The 22,609-nt window shown below is 36.3% G+C and overlaps 1 protein-coding gene and 1 long non-coding RNA gene across 2 annotated transcripts; one reads left to right on the top strand and one right to left on the bottom strand.

Annotated features, from left to right (window-relative positions):
- The first annotated feature begins 5,564 nt into the window (after positions 1-5,564).
- Positions 5,565-22,443, top strand: LOC127875253 (uncharacterized). The gene is made up of 12 exons (XM_052420176.1): positions 5,565-6,034; positions 10,090-10,296; positions 14,571-14,778; positions 15,242-15,333; positions 15,434-15,636; positions 16,069-16,237; positions 16,986-17,154; positions 17,502-17,599; positions 18,204-18,348; positions 18,829-18,911; positions 19,921-20,086; positions 21,160-22,443. Exons 1-12 carry the CDS (start codon positions 5,936-5,938, stop codon positions 21,267-21,269), a joined length of 1,749 nt encoding a protein of 582 aa, XP_052276136.1. The 5' UTR covers positions 5,565-5,935; the 3' UTR covers positions 21,270-22,443.
- LOC127875265 (uncharacterized) lies at positions 7,470-9,548 on the bottom strand. Its single transcript, XR_008047341.1, has 5 exons — positions 9,446-9,548; positions 9,030-9,094; positions 8,349-8,410; positions 7,972-8,013; positions 7,470-7,553 (listed from the first exon to the last, which is right to left on the bottom strand). It is a non-coding gene; the product is annotated as an uncharacterized LOC127875265 (long non-coding RNA).
- Positions 22,444-22,609: the final 166 nt, after the last annotated feature.

Here is a 22,609-nt window from a genome sequence, read left to right as displayed (position 1 = left end):
AAATATACGTTTATAGAGAACATCAGCTATTTATAACGGGTTTTTCGGTGCATGAAACACGCTCTCATGCGCTTGCGCGCTTACCGAAATCGAACCTGTTACTACCTGTAATGGTGGTATTAGCAATAAATTAACACTTCTTCACCGGTATTTACCCATGTTATTTACGAAAATATTAACGAAACATCCCCCCCCGTGTATTTGACACGAAATAGCGCTTTAAAACTGGGACTTACGTGAAGTTTTACGCGCTTTCTGACACTGAGTGAGTACAAAAATCCCCCCTGTTATAACGTATAAAAGTGATATTAATAATATTAAACATTGCTTATGGGACATTTATCAATCACTAAAATTGAAAGTGCAAGACAAAACAATCAGTTTGGTCATTGTCTGATGTAAAGTAGTGTTGTATGAGGGGGAATTCGGTAAAGCTACCAGTATTAGACGCTCGCGCATGTACCGACTTCCCCCAACTTACCGCATTTATAGGTTATATCAGTAATAATAACTCTTATACAATGGCATTTATCGATACGTTTTTATTACCTAGTAACATTTAAAATGGTTTCACTTGTTTCTTACACACTAAAAATCTCGATTTATAACGGGGATTTCATTAAGTTACGCAAAGTGGGTACCAATATTTTCTATTGTTTTACATGCACACGTGATTTAATAAATTCATACTTAATAATGCTTAGTTATTTCCTATATGACATTTCCAGCTTTTGAAATAAATTAATGTTCTATAAGAGGGACCTCGGTAATTTTACACAGTGAAGCTTCCACTCGCTCTTATCAAGACCGCATTTGCGCGTTGGAAATGGTATAAATTTAATTAATCTAACTTAACTTTATGTGATGATCAGATCAATAACATAAACTATTTAAATCTTCTAGTATATTCGATAATAAGATATTGTAATTGTCTTTGACAGTGTTGACGTTCAGTTGTTCGTGGGGACGACCGCATTCCTTTATCCATCTATTACACTTCTCAAGAGCTCTTTCCGGCTTTGGAAACGATATAAATTCAATGCCACCAACTAATCTTTTAGGATATCGATTGTCCGAGTTACATAATCCCCATTGACACCGTTTAACCATTCTTAATCTACGTTTTTTAAAGAGAAAAACAAAAGAAACTCGTTGAAATAAAAGTGAACCTAGACATGGCTTGTCTAGAAAATGGCGGACAGTTCGTTGCTAACTCGCGCGTCCGATTAATCGATCGCTGATTGATAGATCAATTCTTAGATAAGGATTTGATTGACAGGCGGCGTCATGTCAATTCCACGTACACTTTTGTACATCTTTTAGTAACTCATTTATTCAGTAAACATGTATTTTTATTGAACTTTGGATGATTTTTAGCTCGACATTTCACCAAATATTCCGAACTATACAACCTACCAAAATGTCGGCGTCGACATAATGCTCAGATTACGGTAACGACGCTATATCCGCATGTCACTGTTTATTCTATAAGTATTTAAAGGAGCCTTTTCACGCTTGGGTAAATTGACAAAATTGAAAAAAAGTTGTTTCAGATTCGCACATTTTCGTTGTAGAGCTAGTTATGATATTTGTGATGAAACAGTAATACTTCAAAATAGCCATTATATGCATCTTTTTACGATTTAAAATCCCGAAAATAATAAAGCATTGCAACGCGAAACGAATTAATAATTTGGAGAGTTCTGTTGTTATATTTTGTGAAACTACGAGGATTGCCTTTATAAAGTATAAAATACATCTGGCTTAGTACATGGAAGGATGGCCGAGCGGTCAGTACACGAAAGGATGGTCGAGCGGTCTAAGCAGAAGGCTTTTTACTCCAGGACTCCAGGGGTCAGTGGTTCGAGCCCTGCTGAGGGTTACCTGTTTTTCTTTTTTAAATTGTATTCTGGATTTTTAACTGAAGCTTTTTATATCCAATGTTTACATGTATCAATATAAAGCATTTAAGGACAAACTTCAAAACATGCCAAAATCTGTGAAAATGCCCCTTTAATTGAAACTTCACACATGTGCTCGGGTCATTGTGTGAGGCCAGTGATTAAATTCCATACTTATGCTTCTTCAAGTTTAACGTTTGACAGAAAATACCCAATTTCACTGTAACTTCTACATATATTAAAATAACACTAAATGTGTTTTCTGTGTCTTTATGAACATTCGTTGAACAAGACTTATAGCTGCGACCAGCCTTTTGGCAAAACTATACCCCTTTTGTACTTACAAAAAGTCCGTTAAAGGTGTTCGTGTAACATGACATTTTTGTTCAGGTAGTGCAACTTGTGCATATCTTTGTGATACCTGTCTTTGGGATCTTAACGGATTGAAAAAAACACAAAAACTCTGATCTGCAATTTATCAGAAGTATACGTCTCTGTGTACTTAAAAATTTAGGTTTACGCACCAACTCCATCTATCTTTGTGAACTACATATATTGAAATAAGAATTAACAGTTTCCGGTCTTTATATGCAGTCACAGACCAAGACCTAAAACGTTGGGCAGTTTTTATCATGAGTATGCCACTTTTGTGCTTACTTAGAAATGTCTGGTTGTAAGTTCATTTGCACGTTGAAATTCGTGTTAAATTTTAAAGGAAACGAATACATATACCTGTAACTCCTATTGATATTAAATGAAACTTTACACATGTCTTAACGATATTCATGTGAGGCCACCGACCATGACCCATAACGCTGACCTGCAATTTAGCAGAATTATTTAAACATCTATGTTTACTACATATATTGAAATTGAACTTTACCTACGCATTAAGGGTCTTTGAAAACAGTCATGAAAAAAACACATAACTTTTACCAGCCGTTTTGTTGGATTATGCCTCTTTTGTACTAAAAGTATGTTAAAGAATTGCATGAAATGAAATTCAGGTACACGTTTGGCATGTACTTATCGTTATAACCACTACAGATATTCAATTAAAAAGTCTCACATGCCTTTCGGATCATTCTGTGACGTCATCGAGTAAGGACTAAAATTAAGCAAAAGTATTCCCCTAATTGCACTTTTTGCAGTTCGGTAATCTAGGATTACTTTTGCGTGCAACAGCTCCTGTCGATGGCTAACATGTAGATCTAGGATAAGATTGCATTGTGGGCCAGTTTGGTCAAGGTCAAGGTCACTGATGATGAAAACAATTGCGCTCATACACTTAGTTAGGCTGGAATTGGGCTGAAATGTTAGGCCGATCAAGCGAGGGCTTTCTTATGGAGCCAGTGGGGCCAGGGTCATTGAAAATATAAAGCGAGTTTCCGTTTAATAACTTTCGTTTTGAAGGAGGTACTTTTCTGTCATTGTGTGTAAGTGCAGCTTTTTTCAAAGTTGATTTAACTCAATTAAATTAATTGGTAGATATATGTAGCTCTAGTTTCTTGGCATGGTCGAATTTTTTGTTTTAATTTATACTGTCTCAGTTTTAAGTACAGCTTACAGTTACTATATAACTACAGCAGGTTTTTAACGACAAATTAGTAAAAGAAGAACTCAAGCATTCTGTTTTTATTCATCTATTATTCGATATTGGAATAGCTTACGAGTATATTGGGGGGAAAAAAACAGCTAGAAATACAACCTAAACTACATCATTTCAAAGCTTTTGAAGAAAAAACATACGAAGCACATTCCATTTTCAATTTGTTTCACGTATTGGTCGAATTAACTCCCCGTGCATGAATTCGACTCGGATATAGCTCTCTTAAACGCGACCTATATACAAAGTAAATTTTATCCTGCCGATACTGCTCATGTGGCACATTTGACACAACCGATTACATGTATTTCCTGTTCAGATGCCCGGATAACATTTACATTAACATTCACGAACGAAACCTATATTACGGCATATGCACGCATTCTACGAGCAAACTCGTGAATGGACATTAATATATGTCTTATTGCCAGAATACCCGTCTATGTTTATGTTCAGCGTTACATGACTGCCTCTAAGCCATTTAAACACACCCTACAATGACTTCCTTGTCATGACCGCTTCCAGTTCTACTCAAAGTTTTCACTGTAAATACACTTTACCGGGTACATATATATTATTTCGGCGTAGACTATATAGAATAGAATTTGTCTCTTTTATTTTACGCTGGGCATGCTGCAACGAAACTTATGCTATTTTACTATTCTAAATATGGCCTTGCTCGTTATCTGCGCTCACTTAGCTGTACTTGTTTAAAACACGTATGACCTGTTCAATTAGGTCACTTACACGACAACGAATGTTATAGATTAGAATTAAGATTATGCATTCTTCTGTGTATATCTTTATCTAATAAAAATATGATAACCTAAATACATTTACTGTATTAAAGTCCAAGGTATGAAAAGCTTACAAGGCCACCGTATATGTAACGTCTGTTGACTACAATGTTCTTATTTCGTAAATTGGTAATGTTAAAATTATGTACAGAATGTATTAGTTTGTATTGTCCGTATGTCCTACCATTGAAAAGTAATATTGCTGATGAGATGAAACTTCATACAATATTCATCAACTCAGTATCTGTGAAATCGTGCAACTTGGGATGTCGGTGAAGTTATTTTGACACTAGCAGGGTTATGCCTTTGCTTTTTTAATACGAAAAAGACTTTCAAGCTTGAGCAAGCGTACCCATTTCTCGAAAAATATTGCTTCTAGAGTGATGAGACTGAACATGTACATTCGTTTATTTGTAATCACTGTTTGACAATGCTTGTTTTGCTATTTGGGAGCATTTTTCTGACTTAAGTGTAGTTTTCAGACAAACGTGTTAAGTGTGTGTAGGGGGGGGGGCGCTTCTGGTTTAGTGGAAGGGAATCACTTTCTTGCACGAAAAGAAAATACAATAAAAGCTATGCCTATTCACTTCATACTTATAATTCCCCTTCTTCCCTCCATACATTCTGTCATACATTCAGTGTTCCGGAATACCGTTAGGGCCATCGTGGTTACACATTAAAATCCAGAGGGCGATAATGCGATAGTGCTATTGTACGATGGGCATTGGCGACAATGCGATAATACGATGATGACAGTACGACAACGCGATAGTACGATGGCGACAAGCGATAGTCATATCGTACTTTCGCCATCGTATCATTGCATTGTCGCCATCGTACTATCGCGTTATTGTACTGTCGTAATCGCATTATCGCAATCGTACTATCGGACTGTCACCATCGTACTGTCGCATTGTCGTCTATCCCCTTCCGATACGACAGTGCGACAATACGATGGCGACAGTGCGATAGAACGATAGCGACAATTCGAAAATGCGACAGTTCGATGACGTCAATGCGACAGTGCGATAGTACAATGGCGACAATGCGATAATGAGATGACGACAGTACGATGACTATCGCATTGTCGCCATCGTACTATCGCGTTGTCGCATTGTCGCCATCGTACTATCGCATTGTCGCCATCGTTCTATCGCATTGTCGCCATCGTACTATCGCATTGTCGCCCGCTGGATTTTAATGTGTAACCACGATTGCCCCAACGGTATTCCGTACAGTGTCGAGATATACATTGATAACAGGTCACTAAACTTCGACCGAAAACTTTAAAACAGGAGAACAGACGAATTTGAACATGTGTTGCCTTTAATGAACGCGCATTTGTCCATTAAAAATATCACAAACACTTTAAAATGCAATACCAGTGCTATAAAGACATCAAATCTTTGCAGGAGCATTCATATTGTATGTTTCGATGAACGTTATTTATATTGACCTTTTTGAAACAACAGTCGGCGTTTAAAAGGACTGGAGCTGCATACATGATAACGTGTGCGGTGTTTGTATTTTCTGGTAGTTATTACTGCATTTTGAACTAATATATCGTTCTGTTATTTGATAGGAATTGATAATTTGATGTACTAATCGTTGTGTAAGTATTTATATAGGGAATGCAGTTGAAGATGCGACCAATATTACGGGTTTTAGGGGCCCATGCATGGAAGTTTCATAGAAATAATGTCACTGGGAGCGCTTACATACACAATCACTGGAGCCGTATTCACCAATCTACGTAAGTCTCAAATCTTAGACTCAGCTCCAGTTTCTGACTCAGACTCAGACTCAGCCTTAAAAAACTTAATTCACGAAACATAAAATGGTTAGTTTTAGACTCAGACTCAGTAAGATAAGTCTCAAATGCTAAGTCTACAATGTTTAGACTTACGCTATACAATCATGACGTAACGTCGTTTGAGCGTTTACTTTACAAAATGGCCGCCGCACGAGCTACTTGCGTAATAATAATAATATTATTGAAAGAGTGTATCTAGATCGTACCCACGCTTTGGAGATTTATAGGGATATTGAGCTTTACAAACGGTATCGTTTAACCCGACCGGGAATCGTATTTATTTGCAATATTTGCAAGGAATAGTTGAGCCGCAATACGATGCGGATTCTGCCAGTTCCGGTCGCCCTGGCAGTGTGTACTTTCCCGAGCAACGTGGCAAAAATCATAAAAAAGCGGCATTTAAAGTTATGGTAGCCAGAACTATGTAGACCTGTGCACAGGTCAATAATATTTTGACAGCTAAGGAGTTGAAGTTGTCAAATTTCCAGCTGGTACGACGCCGTTCGTGCAAAACAAGAACTTTGTGCGATCGCTGATACGTGAGTCATTTGCGATGTGTGCATTTTGCAATTGTTCTTATTTATTGTAAACAACTGTCAAATTCATAATTCTCCGCGTTTGTTTGTTGTCTTTCGTGAAAATAATCTCCAAACTTAATGAACGAGAACATGCACTAATTTTATGGATAATACTTGTTGTTTGAATGAAAAAGTAATAACATTTAATTTGCATGTATCATAAAGTATAATAATGGATATTCTCTAAAAAGGGAAACCTATTGGAAAACGATTACAAGACATTTACTATGCATAAATTTTGATTTCAGTACTATTACAAATCTATTTATAGATGTAGGAGTTTACCTATAGATATGTATATGCCGACAAAAGTTACACTGTGCCATGACGCAGTTGGTAGCGCATCGGTGCTCGTGATTATATTTCACCGACTATTCGGTGGTTCGAAATTACATCTGGGACCTTTTTTTCTCCAAACATTTTCAATATAAATTATGATGATTATTTAATTATTTTTTTATTCTTGATCTTTAATGTAATGTGAATTAATGTTTATTAATTTTAAAAAAGGTGCTATGATTAATGTGTATATTATACACCCTGCTAAGAAGATATAGGGTACACCTGAATCCATATGTGCATATGTCCTTGTGTCTGTCTATGTTGTAATTGAGTTCCAATACAAAATGTTTTTTAGCGACAAATGCTGTAGAATATGCATTTGTTGATGGCAAGTGCATTGTTGTAATGCACTTTATTTGTAAATTAATAAAACACTCAACAACAGAAATAATATTTTATTCTCAAATGCATATATTATTGCATTTTCAATCAATAGTTAGTTATTTCCCATCCGTTTCTCTGTAAGTTTTGTTAAGGTATCGGCTTGTGATCTCTTGTCGGTCTTCTTTGTGAGCGCTGCAAAAATGGATAAAAAGTGTGATTTGTATAAATGGACTTGTTCTCATATTATGATCTTCAAAGGTTAAAAAATTAATACATATATATATCACATAATCTATGTATGCATTGGTACTATGCATTGGTACTTAGTTTTAACATATTTGATGCTAATTATGTTTCAACAAATGCATGACTTTTGTTGCATATTACATAATAACATATTATACAGTACTTGCTTTGTCAGATAGTATTGTCAGTATAGTTTTAAGAACTGGAATTCCATCCATGCAAGTTAATTATTAACTCTAAATAAATTGTATGCACTGCAATACCTTCAATTAGAGCTATCTAAGTGTTAAGTTTACCAATATTTAATTTTCAAGATTTGTTCTAGACAATTTGAAATCTAAATTAAAAGATATCCAAAACTTACATTCTTTCCACTTCATGCCTCTACTTTCATGACTGGTACACTCTGAAATCACATGGAAAAAATATAGTGTCACTTAAAAAATCTAAATTAATTTAATCCAGTGATGTTTTCAATGCAATAAAATGGACAACTAATGTTAATATACTATACTTAAGTTAATGTATAATAATCCCAGTGTTAACTTTCAAACACAATGTTTAATGTTAATTAAATGCATGTTTTTTTTCTTTTATTTTGTTTTATATAAGGGTGAATCTCTATTATATTGTATACTGTGTTGAATGTGATGCATACAATATAAGTCATATGGTTTGCATTTTCAATGTTCTATACATATGGTTAATGGTTTGCATATATATGATAATCTATTTATTTACCATATGTTCTTCACTGCTGGCTGTTGTGGCACGCTCACTGCTTTGTTAAGCATATGAAGAAGCTGCAAAAATTAACCGCAAAAATTAATTCAAACATATAACTTCGTAAAACACTTACACACATACACTTATGCTCATTAATAATAATAATTAGTTGATTACCAAGAAATACAATGTTTGTATTTGCACTCATTCCTTGAATAAATGAACTCAACAACAAAATTGAAATAGTCAAGAGATTTAAAGTATCTAACAAAAAGGAATAGAAATACTTCCTTAAATGCACAAACTTCATTTGCCGATCTAAAATTAATGATCTTAATGTTTTATTTTAATTGTCTAATACCGAACCCTGCTATATTTACAACAAACAAAGATTCTGATACAAGTTGCCAATTCATACCATATATCTGTGAACTAGTTCATGAATATTGTTATTTAGTGCACCTTTGGTGAGCTTACCTACATATTTCCTTGATGAGTTTAATCATAATCATATGAATTGACAAGTGTCAGATCTTTTTTATAACACTAATTCAATTACGCATTTAGACAATTATTATTAAGTTAAATTTATTAGGTTTGACATGTAGTAATATTGAAACAAACTAATTGCAATTGATAAGTTTTTCAACAAAATTAATTAAATGAAAGCATAACAAAAAAAAGTAATTAACTTACACCGAGCCTTGGAATTTTGGTACTTCTTCTGGCACTGTTCACCAGTTTTTGCGACACCAAATTCTCTGAAAGTTTAATTAAAACAATTGTATGATGTATAGCAATATTTATCAAACACATAACATTTCATGTTTGACATCATGACTGTCGATTAGTTTAATATAAACGACATACAGGGTTATAGTTATCAATGTAAACGTGTAGTAAATGAAAAGTTCGTTTGGAAATGTGCAGATTGTAATCAGATACGAATAAAACACACATGGGTACGAATCTAACAGGGTACGAGATGAAAACTAAAACAATAGACCTCCTTAAATGGTAAACTTATCCGTGAAACCACAAATATTCATTTTTAATACTTAAATAACAATTCACTTGTGCAAATTTTGGAAACAAAGAACGTGCAACTGTACCATAAATCATAACAAATGTTTGAAACTAAAACACATTCCACAATCACATCCGAAATCCGTAAGTACAATTTGCTGAGTGGTTATGCCCCTTGTATACATAGTGCAATATTCGGCGCTAGTAAAAACGACATCGGTAGCAAATCCAAAAGTAAGCTATTAAATAAAATATTACAACTACAAGACAGATACGATAATAACATATAACTTACACTGATATTCTGCTCGACACCTCGTCCCATTTTTTTCTTCGAATAACCAAAATCTTTTCGGCTCCGAGCCACGTATACTCGCCGATAGAAGGCTCCAGCGGTCCCGAACCAGCGCATTAAAAACATACTCTGGCTCGGACCAATCTGGACCTGCTGGCGCTTCGTTTCGCTGTCTTCAACTGCCAAACACTCCATTCAATAAGTTATATCAAACATGTCCGCTACTATTTTTGACACTATTTGGCGCGTTTTCCCTACTTGAGAGTTCGCTTAGTCGTGACGTCATTAAAAAAACACAATCTTATTGAAGTCTATTTCCAAATGCGTTCGTGAATACGAATCCTGAGTCTGTCTTTAGTAAGTCTAAGTCTGAGTCAAAGTCTGAGTTTGAGTCCAAGTTTGAGTTTATTATTGATGAATACGGCTCAAGCTTGCAGGTTTGTTAAAGGAATAAGTTTAGCTAGTGGAATAAAATATCCTCGCTATGTGATTGGAAATACACGAGATGTTTCTACCGGAATGGAAAAGACCGGCCCGGGAACCATCTTTCGCAGTCCAGTTCCTGATGTGGAACTTCCGGTGCAGTCCATTTCGGACTTCTTGTTTTCTCGGTTTAATACCTTTGGAAACACCATCGCTCTGGTAAGCTTTAAATCCTTGGGAGCCTAAATTTGGGAAACTGAGCTGTATGCATGTGCGTAAAGTGTCGTCCCAGAATTACGTGTACAGTGTGCATAGGCACTTTCCGACGACACTTTCCACTTTATGGTATTTTTATTTTCCATAAAAGGGAAAATTTAGTTTAGGAGCAAACTGTCGTCCCTTATTATCATCTACGCATGCATTTAGCCCGTTTTCACAGAGAGAGAGAGGGGGGGGGGTCATAATATACGCATTACCTGTAATAACTAGCTAGTGTCAATATTGTTACTTAAGCTTTTATACAGTTTACTATATCTATTGGTATATGATTGGTTGTCCACAAATCATTGCATAAAGAATGTCATAACTTTGAGAAAATCGATCCACCGCACACGGACGCTATAACCTAATCGACCCACATCTACCCAGAGCTCCAGATAAGGATTTAGTCTAAAGGGTATTTCACCCCCTGATATTATTGTCAATGCGTATTTTACTCCTTTGTTTAAGCCATAAAGGGTTAGGAATATTTAGGGGTATTTTCCATTTCCATAGAAAACGGAAAAAGGAAAAGGCGTGTTTAATCTAAAAATAGTATTATTATTTGTTATTTATATTTTCAAATGCAAACAGAATATATTTAAAAAGACTATATGAACAGACTTTCTTTAAAAAATATTCCCGCAAGTTGCTTAAAACGTCCCTTTTCATCCACAAACATGATGGGCCGCCATTTTTATTACAAACTTATTTTGATTGACTTACTTTTTGATTCAAAGGTTACCTTACACTAAAAACTTAACTGGATTATTGTTAAACCGGTTACGCACTTTAATCGATTTAAAATACGTACCAAGATTTGTAAAGCGTTTTGTTGCGTACTGGGCCGATTTTTAATGCGTTTTTTTTTCAATACGTACATACGCAGATACGCCTCTTATCTAGAGCTCTGCATCTACCATTATTAAATATGTGTCACGGTATTTGTTGAGAACACCATTGGTAATTGTCATACTTTCCAAGCCAATATAGGCAAATATCCTATTTAAACAGGGTGAAATATAAATCAGGCATCTTCATGTCTGTCATAATAGGTGTAAACATGAGTCACAGGCTAATATGGTACTACACTTCCGCCTGGACTGGAGTATCGTTCAGAATAGGCTTTATTTAACCCATTTATGCCTAGCGTCTAGAAAAAAAGGCGTTGGCAAACAGCGTAGACCCAGATGAGACGCCGCATGATGCGGCGTCTCATCAGGGTCTGCGCTGTTTACTTACAGGAATTTCTGTAAGACATATTCTAAATATAGAAATAAGTATACTAGACATCCCTAATTTTGAAAATAAATTGATCTAATTTAGAAGGATGAGAGTCCACTAGGCATAAATGGGTTAAACGAAAAATGCGATAAAGGCGGAGAGTGTCCTCCCCGTTCACCCGGTGCGGTTTTCACATGCTAATTTGGGACGATACCACACACACATTCATTAAGCAACATTTACCTCGGCGATGCTCAGTTACAATAATATTTCATATGAAGAAAGTGTCGTCATGTCATACATACACCCCCTCTGCAGTTGTAAAATGATACGTTTGGTTCAGTCTGAGATGTTAACTTAAGAATTATGAACGAACATGCGAACAAAAAGAAAAGTTAACAAATGTCCATGTAACTTGTTTCAATACTCTTATAGATAATGATTAAAGAGGGTTGTAATTATAGCGTCTTTACCAGACTACGCTCACTCCACTCTCCCCCAGATTATGTTCCTGGGATTTTATTAAAATCTGCCCCCCCCCCCCCCCCCGTATTTAGATGTTGTGATAGTGTGGATTGACACTGATTGGCCCCTAACATTTAATTACTGTTTATTATGGTAACTGTTGTTGAAATATCAGACAAACTGACTCTGCCGAGCAACAGAACAGACCAGTATTCGCTAATGTATAATATGAAAGGATGACAACATAGTAGATTTTTTTTGAATAATGACGTCCACCATGCCCCAAAGGCATCAAAGAAAAGTCCCAATTAAGTTCCTAAACTTAAAATTACAACACGAGGTAAAGTGTGATGTTGCTAATTGACTGTCGTGATATGACCGATATACAGTTAAATCCGGTAATCTTGCGCCTCCGGTAATCCTGCGCACTCCGCAGTTGTGAATATCGCAGACGACAAATGGTCTTCTTTAGTATTGAAAGATTGAATTTAACATTTTTCGACGTAGCTGTTTAACGTCACTTTTTACCTTAGATGACCTTCATTCATGTAGATCCGAAATGAATAAACCCGAATTGTTCATTGGCTAATAATACAAAAATCACCGTAAACATTGGTAATGGTAGTCTGATTCCCAGACTAAAACATTGGATGCATATCATTTGAACTGAACATGAAATATGAATATATTGTAAATTACATGTAAATTACAATAAATTAAAAACTGTCATGATACAAAACATCATCTAAACATTACATCTAAACGTTTCTCCTTAGTTTACGAAGCAGTATAGCATTAATCACATGTCTGTACAATTAAAAGAATAGCGGCCACACTAAACACTACAAAAACAGGCTAGATTGCACTTTACCGGTCGCAGTTGTTTACCACTATCGACAAAGCGGGGGTTTAGGGCGGTAGCCCGCGATACTAGGGAATATATAGATGTTGGAAATAAATCTGTTTTGATTTATTATAATCCATATTTGCATTTATTAGTGTAAATATGTTTATTTGTACTTTGTTTTGTTCATTTTTTATATAAAGTTCTGTTTTTTTCTGCAAAAAAATCATATCACTATGATGCTTGCAATATTGAGTATTTTATGTTTACATTCTACAAACATATGTACACATTATAACACATTATCTTTTATTTCATTCCAACATTATGTTCATAGTTTATTAGTGGCGAATATGTTTTATTTTCCTATTGAAACTAATGTGGTACTCGTTCAATTATGAAAACCTAGTCATTACAATACTTATTGACAATAAAACATACAATTTCACATCTTCTTGTTCTTCATTTTTATTTGTTAATACATTAAAATATATTATCTTATTATCACTCACTACCTTCATTAAAATACGTAGTCGCTTCATTCCATCTCCTTTCACTGGTCGCAAACATTTCAACATGAACGCCGTATATCTATTTAAAGATTTTTCTTGTCAACAATTAACTGATTTAAAAGGTACGTATATCATGCAAAATAAAATGCAATCATTACATTTAAACACCGTTTGCGTCATCCATATACATTGTACATGTATCGTAAACACTGATCTACTTACGATAAATTCGAAATGAATCACAAATTCCCTGCAGTCTTTAGCGTTTTCATACTTTAAATTAAGAATTCATAAATCTCACGTGTAATTTAGCATTCCATTGCACAATATCCGATCAGTTATGGTATTTTTTGACCATTGAAAATATATCGCATTAGACGACATAGTCATCATTTCCCGCCATTCTGTCAAACCACACTTGGTATTATCTCCGAATGCGCAATGGCCTAGTTTTGATATTTTCAGTAAACTATGGAAGCATTATCGGCTTAAAATTAAACCTGTCATGCTTAAACATTTTTTGTTCACGCTAGATATCAATCATTTTATATTTTTTATTGTTTCTTTTGCTACATTCAGCAGAATGCCACAACCATCATCAAAGAAATCGAAAAATCCACATTAAATTTGAATGGTTTTACAAACTGATTTTTTAAATAATTTTCTGGAATGTTTTTGTCCCAAATTGGTGACCATATGTCTACAATTTTGCCTAAAGAGGTCATTACACCAAGTGCGCAAGATTACCGGACACTGTGATAGTTTGAAAATGAGGTGAGTCATTTTGTTTTTAAAATAAAATCGGACAGGTCTTCACTGAATGTATCAGATATCTTTGTGTTAATAAGCACATGAACTTGTTATTTTCATAATAAATTTAGATATTATGTTGTCAATTTATAAAAGATTATGTTTTTAAACCAATTAACCCTTAACTGCAAGATTACCGGACAGCATCGTACTGTTAAAACGACCACAATAAATTAGACCTACACCTGTTTTTCCTCTTGATCGTCTTAATGCCATGTACTTTGGTAATAACAATCAATATGTGTAACATAAACATATACGTATCACGCAATATTTGTCGATTTCTAATTCGTTGTGTACTGATTATTTTTGGCGTTAAGTCGATACAAAGGATATGTTGTGTTACTTTTCGCGGTGTAATTATGATATTTATTTCGCAGGTCGACCATGGGACCGGAAGGTCCTTCCAATTTTCCCAACTGGAAGATTTGTCCAGACGGGTGGGCAGCTTCCTCGCGCGCAAAGGTCTGCGCAAGGGAGATGTCGTCTGCTACTATGGAACCAACAATCCGGAGTTCGCGCTCCTGTTACTAGGATGCTCGTCAATCGGCGTTACCTTGACAACGGCTAGTCCGCTGTATACACCCGGTAAAACATATATGATTCGCTCTGGGAAAACGGGGCTTAATGCATGTGTTATCCGCACAGGCTAATCATTGACGACACTCTCCGCTATTATGGATTTTTTGTTTATGCAGACTTCACTGGCTTATCTGGGACGACACTTTGCGCACACGCATTAAATCCCGCTTTCCCAGAGCGAGGCTCATATCGATTTAAGGTGTAAGCAACAGAATACAATGAAATAATTAAAATATCCAACTTTTCAAAGATATTTTAGTAGCTATTTACGATAAGAATTGTTATTGAAAACAAATATCCCAACATCATAAAACATGACTATTTTGTGTTTCATGAAACTGTTGAATATTAAAAATTAATTGTGTTTTTATTAGTTCGTTGTTCAAAAATATATAGTTTTATTGTTTAACTACAAATTGATTGATTGCTTTCTTAGACGTAAGTTTCGAATTGTTTCTAACTCCCACAGACGAGCTGAAAAGTCAAATGGAAATAGCGGGTTGCAAGACCATATTTACGATACCACCATTAGCCCGAAAATGTCAAGAGGCGGGATTCAACGTAAGTTGACAGCGAATTCGTAAGAAATGATAAACTATTAGTGCACTAGTCAGGGAGATAAATCAAACATTATCATGTAATGATGCTGCAATTTCTGTAGGACCTTGTTCTGGTTGGTGGATCGGAAGGAGGTCGACCGTTCTCCGACGCCTTATCCGACGACGGCCGAGCGTTCCCGAGTCACGTCCGAGTCGACCCGAAGGAAGACGTTGCCATTTTGCCGTTCAGCAGCGGAACGACCGGTCTGCCAAAAGGAGTGATGCTTACACACCACAACATCGTGTCTAACCTATTGCAGTTTAGGTGTGTGTACCTTGCCAACCTGAAGATTGTTTGCATGCTTGGAGATGAGTGCACATGTACGGAAAACGGCTGCGCTTATGATGCTATTCTTGCAGGCCTACCAAGCTGCGCTTATGATGCTATTCTTGCAGGCCTACCAACAAACATATTTAATTTTCTCAATCACTTCATATACGGTATATAGTATTTAATTGAATTGTAATCAACACATCTTAAACAAAAGATAACATAAACTGTCGTCGAAACATTCTGCATAAAGGCCATTATAACTTCATTGTAGCATAGCTTATGTTAGCGAACGTTGTTTCCGACGATGAAATACTTCCAACACAGGAAACACATCACTAAAGGTAAATAGTCATTGAAAATATCAGATCTTTATAGTTTAAGCTAACACTCACAAAGTACTTAAACGCAGAATTTTCATTGCAGCGTAAATTTGAAGACCTACGCCAATGACGTCAACATCGCGGTGCTGCCCTTTTTCCACATATACGGACTGGCTTCGATCTTGCTATGCAGTCTAATGGAGGGCGCAAAACTCGTGATATTGCCGGGATTCGATCCACAAATCTATCTGACTGCTCTAGTCCAACACAAAGTACGTATTATTGTTTGATTTATGCGTAAGCTGAGTTTTTTGCGAAAACGGGGCTTAATGCATGTTCGTTAAGTGTAGTCCCAGATTAGCCTGTAGTGTTCGCACGCGCTTATCAGAGATAATACTTTATGATTCTATGTTTGTTTTTTGTTTTCGTTAAGTCTCTTCTGTATGAAAATCAAGTTTATGCGGAAAGTGTCTTCCCTGATTAGCCTATGCGGACTGCTCAGTCTAATCTGGGACGATACTGTACGCACATGCATTTAACCCCTTTTTCGAAGAGCGAGGCTCAATTGTATGTAGGCTCTTCATTTCTTACGAAATCTGCATTTGAGTCTTAAAAAACTTTTAAAATAAGATGCTTGAAAACTTTCTTACAATATGTTAAAAGTAAGCTAAAGCTAATCCTGTTTAAACACATTAAACATATTTGAGTAATCGGGGCTATGAAATTCGATCAGAAAAAGATGGCCAACAACACACAATCACTTAAAGAAAGCAACAAACACCTTTAACTTCAACAAGACGTTAGTAGACAATACATGCTTTTAAAGATCTACACTTTTTATTCCAACAACTTTACTTTCTATACAGTGTTGTTTCATCGATTTACACAAGACTAAAATAACTTATTATTCGTTGACTAGTGATGAATGATTTGATAAACTAGTCATTCAACTTGTCACAATGTTTTTTGGCTATTTTCACTGTTGTTCCAATGACTGATTCACGTGACAAATTCACAAAGGTGACCCAGATTCACATCGTGCCACCGATCATCCTGTTTATGGCCAGACATCCCCTGGTGGACAAGGTCGACCTGTCGCTCATCCGTACCGTCGTGAGCGCCGCCGCGCCGCTAGGGGACGCTCTAACCATCGAGTTCATGGAAAAACGGAAGTTGCCTATCAAGCAAGGTACATGCGCGTGATTCCATATACCGGGTATAACAAATGATGAAAAGAAAAGCAAATTTGAAGTAAGTTTAGTTCGTTTGTTCGTCCTTTCCTGTTTTCGTTTGTCAGTTCATCCGTTCGTCCGTATTTTGTCTGGTCGTTTAATCGTTTCTCAGTCTGTAAGTTTGTTGGTCCATAACTAGTTTCGTCCACCGTTCGTCCGTTTCTTCGTTTTTTTTCTGGACATAATTGCCGATCAATTTTTCTTAGATTCAAAATAAAGATTGCGTAGAATAAGTTATATTTTTATTATTCGAATCAGGCGATTGGCAGAGCTGTGTGTTCAGTATAACGTAACGTTGTTTCAGGCTATGGCCTCACGGAGACGTCGCCGGTGATCGCAGTCGACGTCGACCCAATAACGGTCGGATCCGTAGGTCCGCTAATACCTAACACCGAGGCAAAGGTGAAGTTCATAGCTATTGGAGCCGAACTCTTGAAAATCTTGGCTTAATGCATGTTTATAAAGTGTCATCCCAGATTAGCCTGTGTAGTCTGCATATGCTAATCAGGCACGACACTTTCCGCTTAAATGAAATATTTCGTTTCAATGAGGTCTCTCCAAAACGACAATTCAGTTGAGGCGGAAAGTGTCGTCCATGATTTGGGGAAAAAACTTTACAAACATGCATTAAGCCCAGTGTTTTTTCCGAAAAGAGGCTCATCGATTTGTCTAAAACGGGACATTGTAAAAGAAGGACGAAGAAGACGTGTTCTTATTTTCTCATCTTGGAGATCGTACTATCGCGATTTCGCGTTTCAGTAGAGTTTTTTAAGTCAATGGCTTTAACGAAATTCCATATTTTTTTATTCGTAAATCCCAGCTATCATAAAATTAGTTTTAATGAAGTATTACACATGTTAATGTCTGTTATTTGTTGTTGGTAAAACGTAATAAAACTGAACAGACTTTTGGGACATTTTTTTGTTTTGTTTATCGTCATGGGCAACATTTCAACCATTAGAATGTGCATCAATCCTAATGAAAAACCTTGTTCTCCTGGCAATAGATAATAGATCCGGACACGGGTGAAAGTCTCGGTCACAACGAGGTTGGTGAGGTGTGTATCCGGGGTCCGCAGAACATGAAGGGTTACCATGGCAACCCACAGGCTACCAATGAGATGGTTGACACGGAGGGATGGCTTCATACGGGTATGTTGCACGATTAGTCTTGGTTAACCCTAACTGGTATAAAAACAGACATGCTACGGAGCAGCCAATGTTTGTTGGGACACTTTATGGGGTTGGGGCAGGGGGCGAATCGGGTAAACAATCTATATTTGACGATTCTTTACTCCAAATGTTATATCTGATTTTACATTGTAAACAGTTTTAAATCTGTAGTTATCAAGTTTGTTGAGCAAATTTGTAGTTGTTTAAATGTTGCTAACGTAAAGGCAAACACAATAAAAAAAATAATAATCTTAGACCCTCTAGTCCTGGCAAATGATAACTTCGTCCATCTATTTTGTTGTTTTTGACGTCAGTAATGTATTCTTGCACCTATGATTACAAATTTGATATGTTAAACTTTTTGTTAAGTCTTATATTAAATGTACATGCGTTAAAAGCATTACTCGGAATTTCTATAGACAAAGCTTGAAGTGCGTAGCAAAAATATTTGTACTGCAGGTGACATGGGCTATTTCAAAGAGACCGATCGCCTCGTAATCTCCGACAGAATGAAAGAGTTGATCAAATACAAGGGTTTACAGGTGTTGTATGATCATTGATTACATGTTCGTTCACGAAATGACACCATTGTTCCAACAGCAGTAAACGTCCCTTCTTGTTAGACGTGCGTGTGTGTATGCGTCCGTGCGTGTGTGTATGCGTCCGTGCGTGTGTGTATGCGTACGTGCGTGTGTGTATGCGTCCGTGCGTGTGTGTATGTGTCCGTGCGTGTGTGTATGTGTCCATGCGTGTGTGTATGCGTCCGTGCGTGTGTGTATGCGTCCGTGCGTGTGTGTATGCGTCCGTGCGTGTGTGTATGCGTACGTGCGTGTGTGTATGTGTCCGTGCGTGTGTGTATGTGTCCATGCGTGTGTGTATGCGTCCGTGCGTGTGTGTATGCGTCCGTGCGTGTGTGTATGCGTCCGTGCGTGTGTGTATGCGTCCGTGCGTGTGTGCATGCGTCCGTGCGTGTGTGTATGCGTTCGTGCGTCAAACTTTTATGTCCGCAACTTTCCATTTATTTGACAATTTTCGTCGAACTTGAAATAACAATAATAATAATAATAATAATAATAATAATAATAATAATAATCTGCAAGTGGTACAGTGTATATGTTTAAGGGTTCGTCATTGAGTTATTATAAGGATGTATTGTCCTTTGTTTAACATTGCATATACAGGTTTCTCTGTGCAAATCCTCTCACATTTTGCTTTCTGTGCCATGATTTAAAAATATTATGCAAGTGCTACAATGCACGGTGCGAATGTTTCGTTAGTTTTAATGAATTTTTGTCCTCTTTTGAAAACCCAGTTGATATCAGTTCGCATTTCCTTCAATTTACATGCAATTTTCGCCGAAATGTTACACAATTATCTTAAAGTGCTGCAATGCATATTGTCAAGGTTTCGCGATTGCGTTATTTTAAAGCAGTTTTTGCCCTTGGTTTACAATTACAAATAAAGGCTTGCATATTATCTAGACATGAAACCAGTCTTTCAGTTAGAATTTAGTTTCATGTTTACATGACAAGTAAATCCACTACACCCCAGGTTGCCCCTGCGGAACTTGAGGACCTGCTCCACAAACATCCGGCTGTCCAGGACGTGGCCGTGGTTGCCGCCGCCGACGAAAGAGCCGGCGAGGTCCCGCAAGCGTTTGTCGTCATCCGACCAAACATGGCGGCGAAGGAAGAGGATATAAGGAAGTTTGTTGATGGTAATCGCTACAATTGCGTTAACCCATTTGTGCCTAGCGTCTAGAAAAAATGCCTTGGCAAACAGCGTAGACCCAGATGAGATGCCGCATGATGCGGCGTCTCATCAGGGTCTGCGCTATTTGCTTAAAGGAATTTCTGTAAGAAATATTCTAAATATAGACATAAATATACTAGACATCCATAATTTGGGAAATAAATTGATCCAATTTAGAAGGATGGGAAAGTCCAATAGGCATAAATTGGTTAAAATAATGTCTAGACGCTTTAACAATCTGATCGAACCAGTTCATGTTTAACAACATTATAATAAGGTATAGAATGAGCAGCCCGTATAATAATAATTATCATGTTCTTAAATAGAATGGTAGTCTTCGGTCAATAGCCCTTATGTTTGCACTCACCGCATTTTTTTGTACAACCATGCGCAGTTAAGAGTACAGCGGCCACTACAATGAAAATGAATTTAACCAATATAAATAGCATAATAATAAGGTAAATAATTGATAAATATTGTGAAGGTGTGTTCTATTCTACATGTTAAATATATCATTATATTTCATGTACACAATTATGCACGCAGAATACTACACAACATAATTCATTCCTAGCCATGTTGAATTTTCTAAAATCATAACATATCATAAAAGCATATCATAATTTTGGAAGCATTTATATATGCATGTGATATCGAACCCTATTACAGTAATATGTAGCTCTGTACGCTCTGATACTCATTCAGTACGAATTATTTACAACTAAGCGCTTTGTTACAGTTTTAAAACTATGGTATGCCAAAAAGTGACATACGTTCCCTTTTAACTCATTTATGCATAGCGTCTAGAAAAAAAGGCCTTGGCAAACAGCGTAGACCCAGATGAGACGCCGCATGATACGGCGTCTCATCAGAGTCTGCGCCGTTTGCTTAAAGGATTTTTCGTAAGAAAGATTATAAAAATAGAAATAAATATACTAGACATCCATAATTTTGGAAATAAATTGATCCAATTTAGAAGGATGAGAGAGTCCACTAGGCATAAATGGATTAACTGGTTTCATCGTGTGTTTTTTTCAGATCAAGTGGCTGACCACAAGCAACTGAGGGGCGGTGTAAAATTCTTGAAAGAAATTCCGAAGTCAGCGAGTGGCAAAATCTTGCGGCGAGTGCTGAAAGACATGAAATAAAACATGCTGTTAGCCTACAAACGATTTACTTGATCAAATACATGAGCTCAAATTTGCAATGAAGTCGTTCACGCATGCTTTGATTTTACGAGAACGGGAACATTTGTACAAATGTACACATATATACGCAAGAAAATTGTTTGAGTGCTCCCCATCAGACCTTCAGCAATTTGCTGCGACTTATTGCGTTATTGATTTCATATGTTATACAAACGCGATATGCAGGGTTTTAACTAAGTTAAAGTACCAAAATACAACGAAAAACACATAATTGCGATTTCTTCCTAATACATACGACGAACCGCGCGTGTTTGTGAGTAATTCTGGTCTAAGCAAGGTTAGGCTGGCCAATTTACCGGTTTGAATCCACAAAGTTTTTAATATGCCTGTTCATGCTATAACCTGAGGCTTAATCAATATTGAGTAGTGATGTTGTTTTTTTTATCGCGACGTTGAATATTAAATTACGTTCACACGTATTGCCTTTCTGATACCGTTTCGGATACGTCTAATAATACCATTTTTAATGTATTGTATTAGGTCAACACATTAATAGTTTAATACTTATGATAATCAAATTTAGTTATATCCTTCAATACATTTTTATGGAAAATGAACCTTACAAATGCAAAAAAACACACAACAAAAACAACTAACAGTAGGTTTAAAAAAACTTGAATATATACGGAATATTACTCTAGTCAATTGTTCCATGTGTCTGTATAGTTGAGTAACTTGTGTGAGGTCGTATCTCACGACAGGCGGAGCCTCAAGTGTGATACGAAATAGCGCAAGCCACGAGACTGATACAAACACTTGTAACAATTGACTTGCGTTATATTCCTTTTATTATATACAACTTGTAATCATTTAAGTTAAAAAAAATGAGTTTAAGCGTTCATAATTAACTAAGAATGCTCTTATTATTTTCTGCATTCAAAGTGACGTCATTTAAAGTAGTCCGGCTAGTATGGTAATACGGAATTGGAAAACTAGCGACTAGCATAATACGGGAATTATTTCTGTGCTTTTGTATTTTACCGATTGATACAACTTGTATTTTTGGGGGAACATAAAGCAGGTATATAATAAATAAAATTACCTACACAGACAAACTGTAAGTTTATAATTGAATATTATATTGTATTTTATATTAAAATAAATTATTGAAGTTTGTTGCATAGTTTTTGTTCAATAACATCGTTGAATGAAAATAGCAAATTAAATGAACCGGAGGGCGGAACCTAGAATGCACGAAGACAAAATAAACACATTTCGTGATGCCCGTTCACGAGTGTGAGTTTCAATACATTCATTTGAAGGCGAAACTGCCTTACAGT

Source organism: Dreissena polymorpha, chromosome 3 (assembly GCF_020536995.1).
Source record: "Dreissena polymorpha isolate Duluth1 chromosome 3, UMN_Dpol_1.0, whole genome shotgun sequence".
NCBI classification, from domain to species: domain Eukaryota; kingdom Metazoa; phylum Mollusca; class Bivalvia; order Myida; family Dreissenidae; genus Dreissena; species Dreissena polymorpha.
This window is presented reverse-complemented; position numbering and strand designations above follow the sequence as displayed.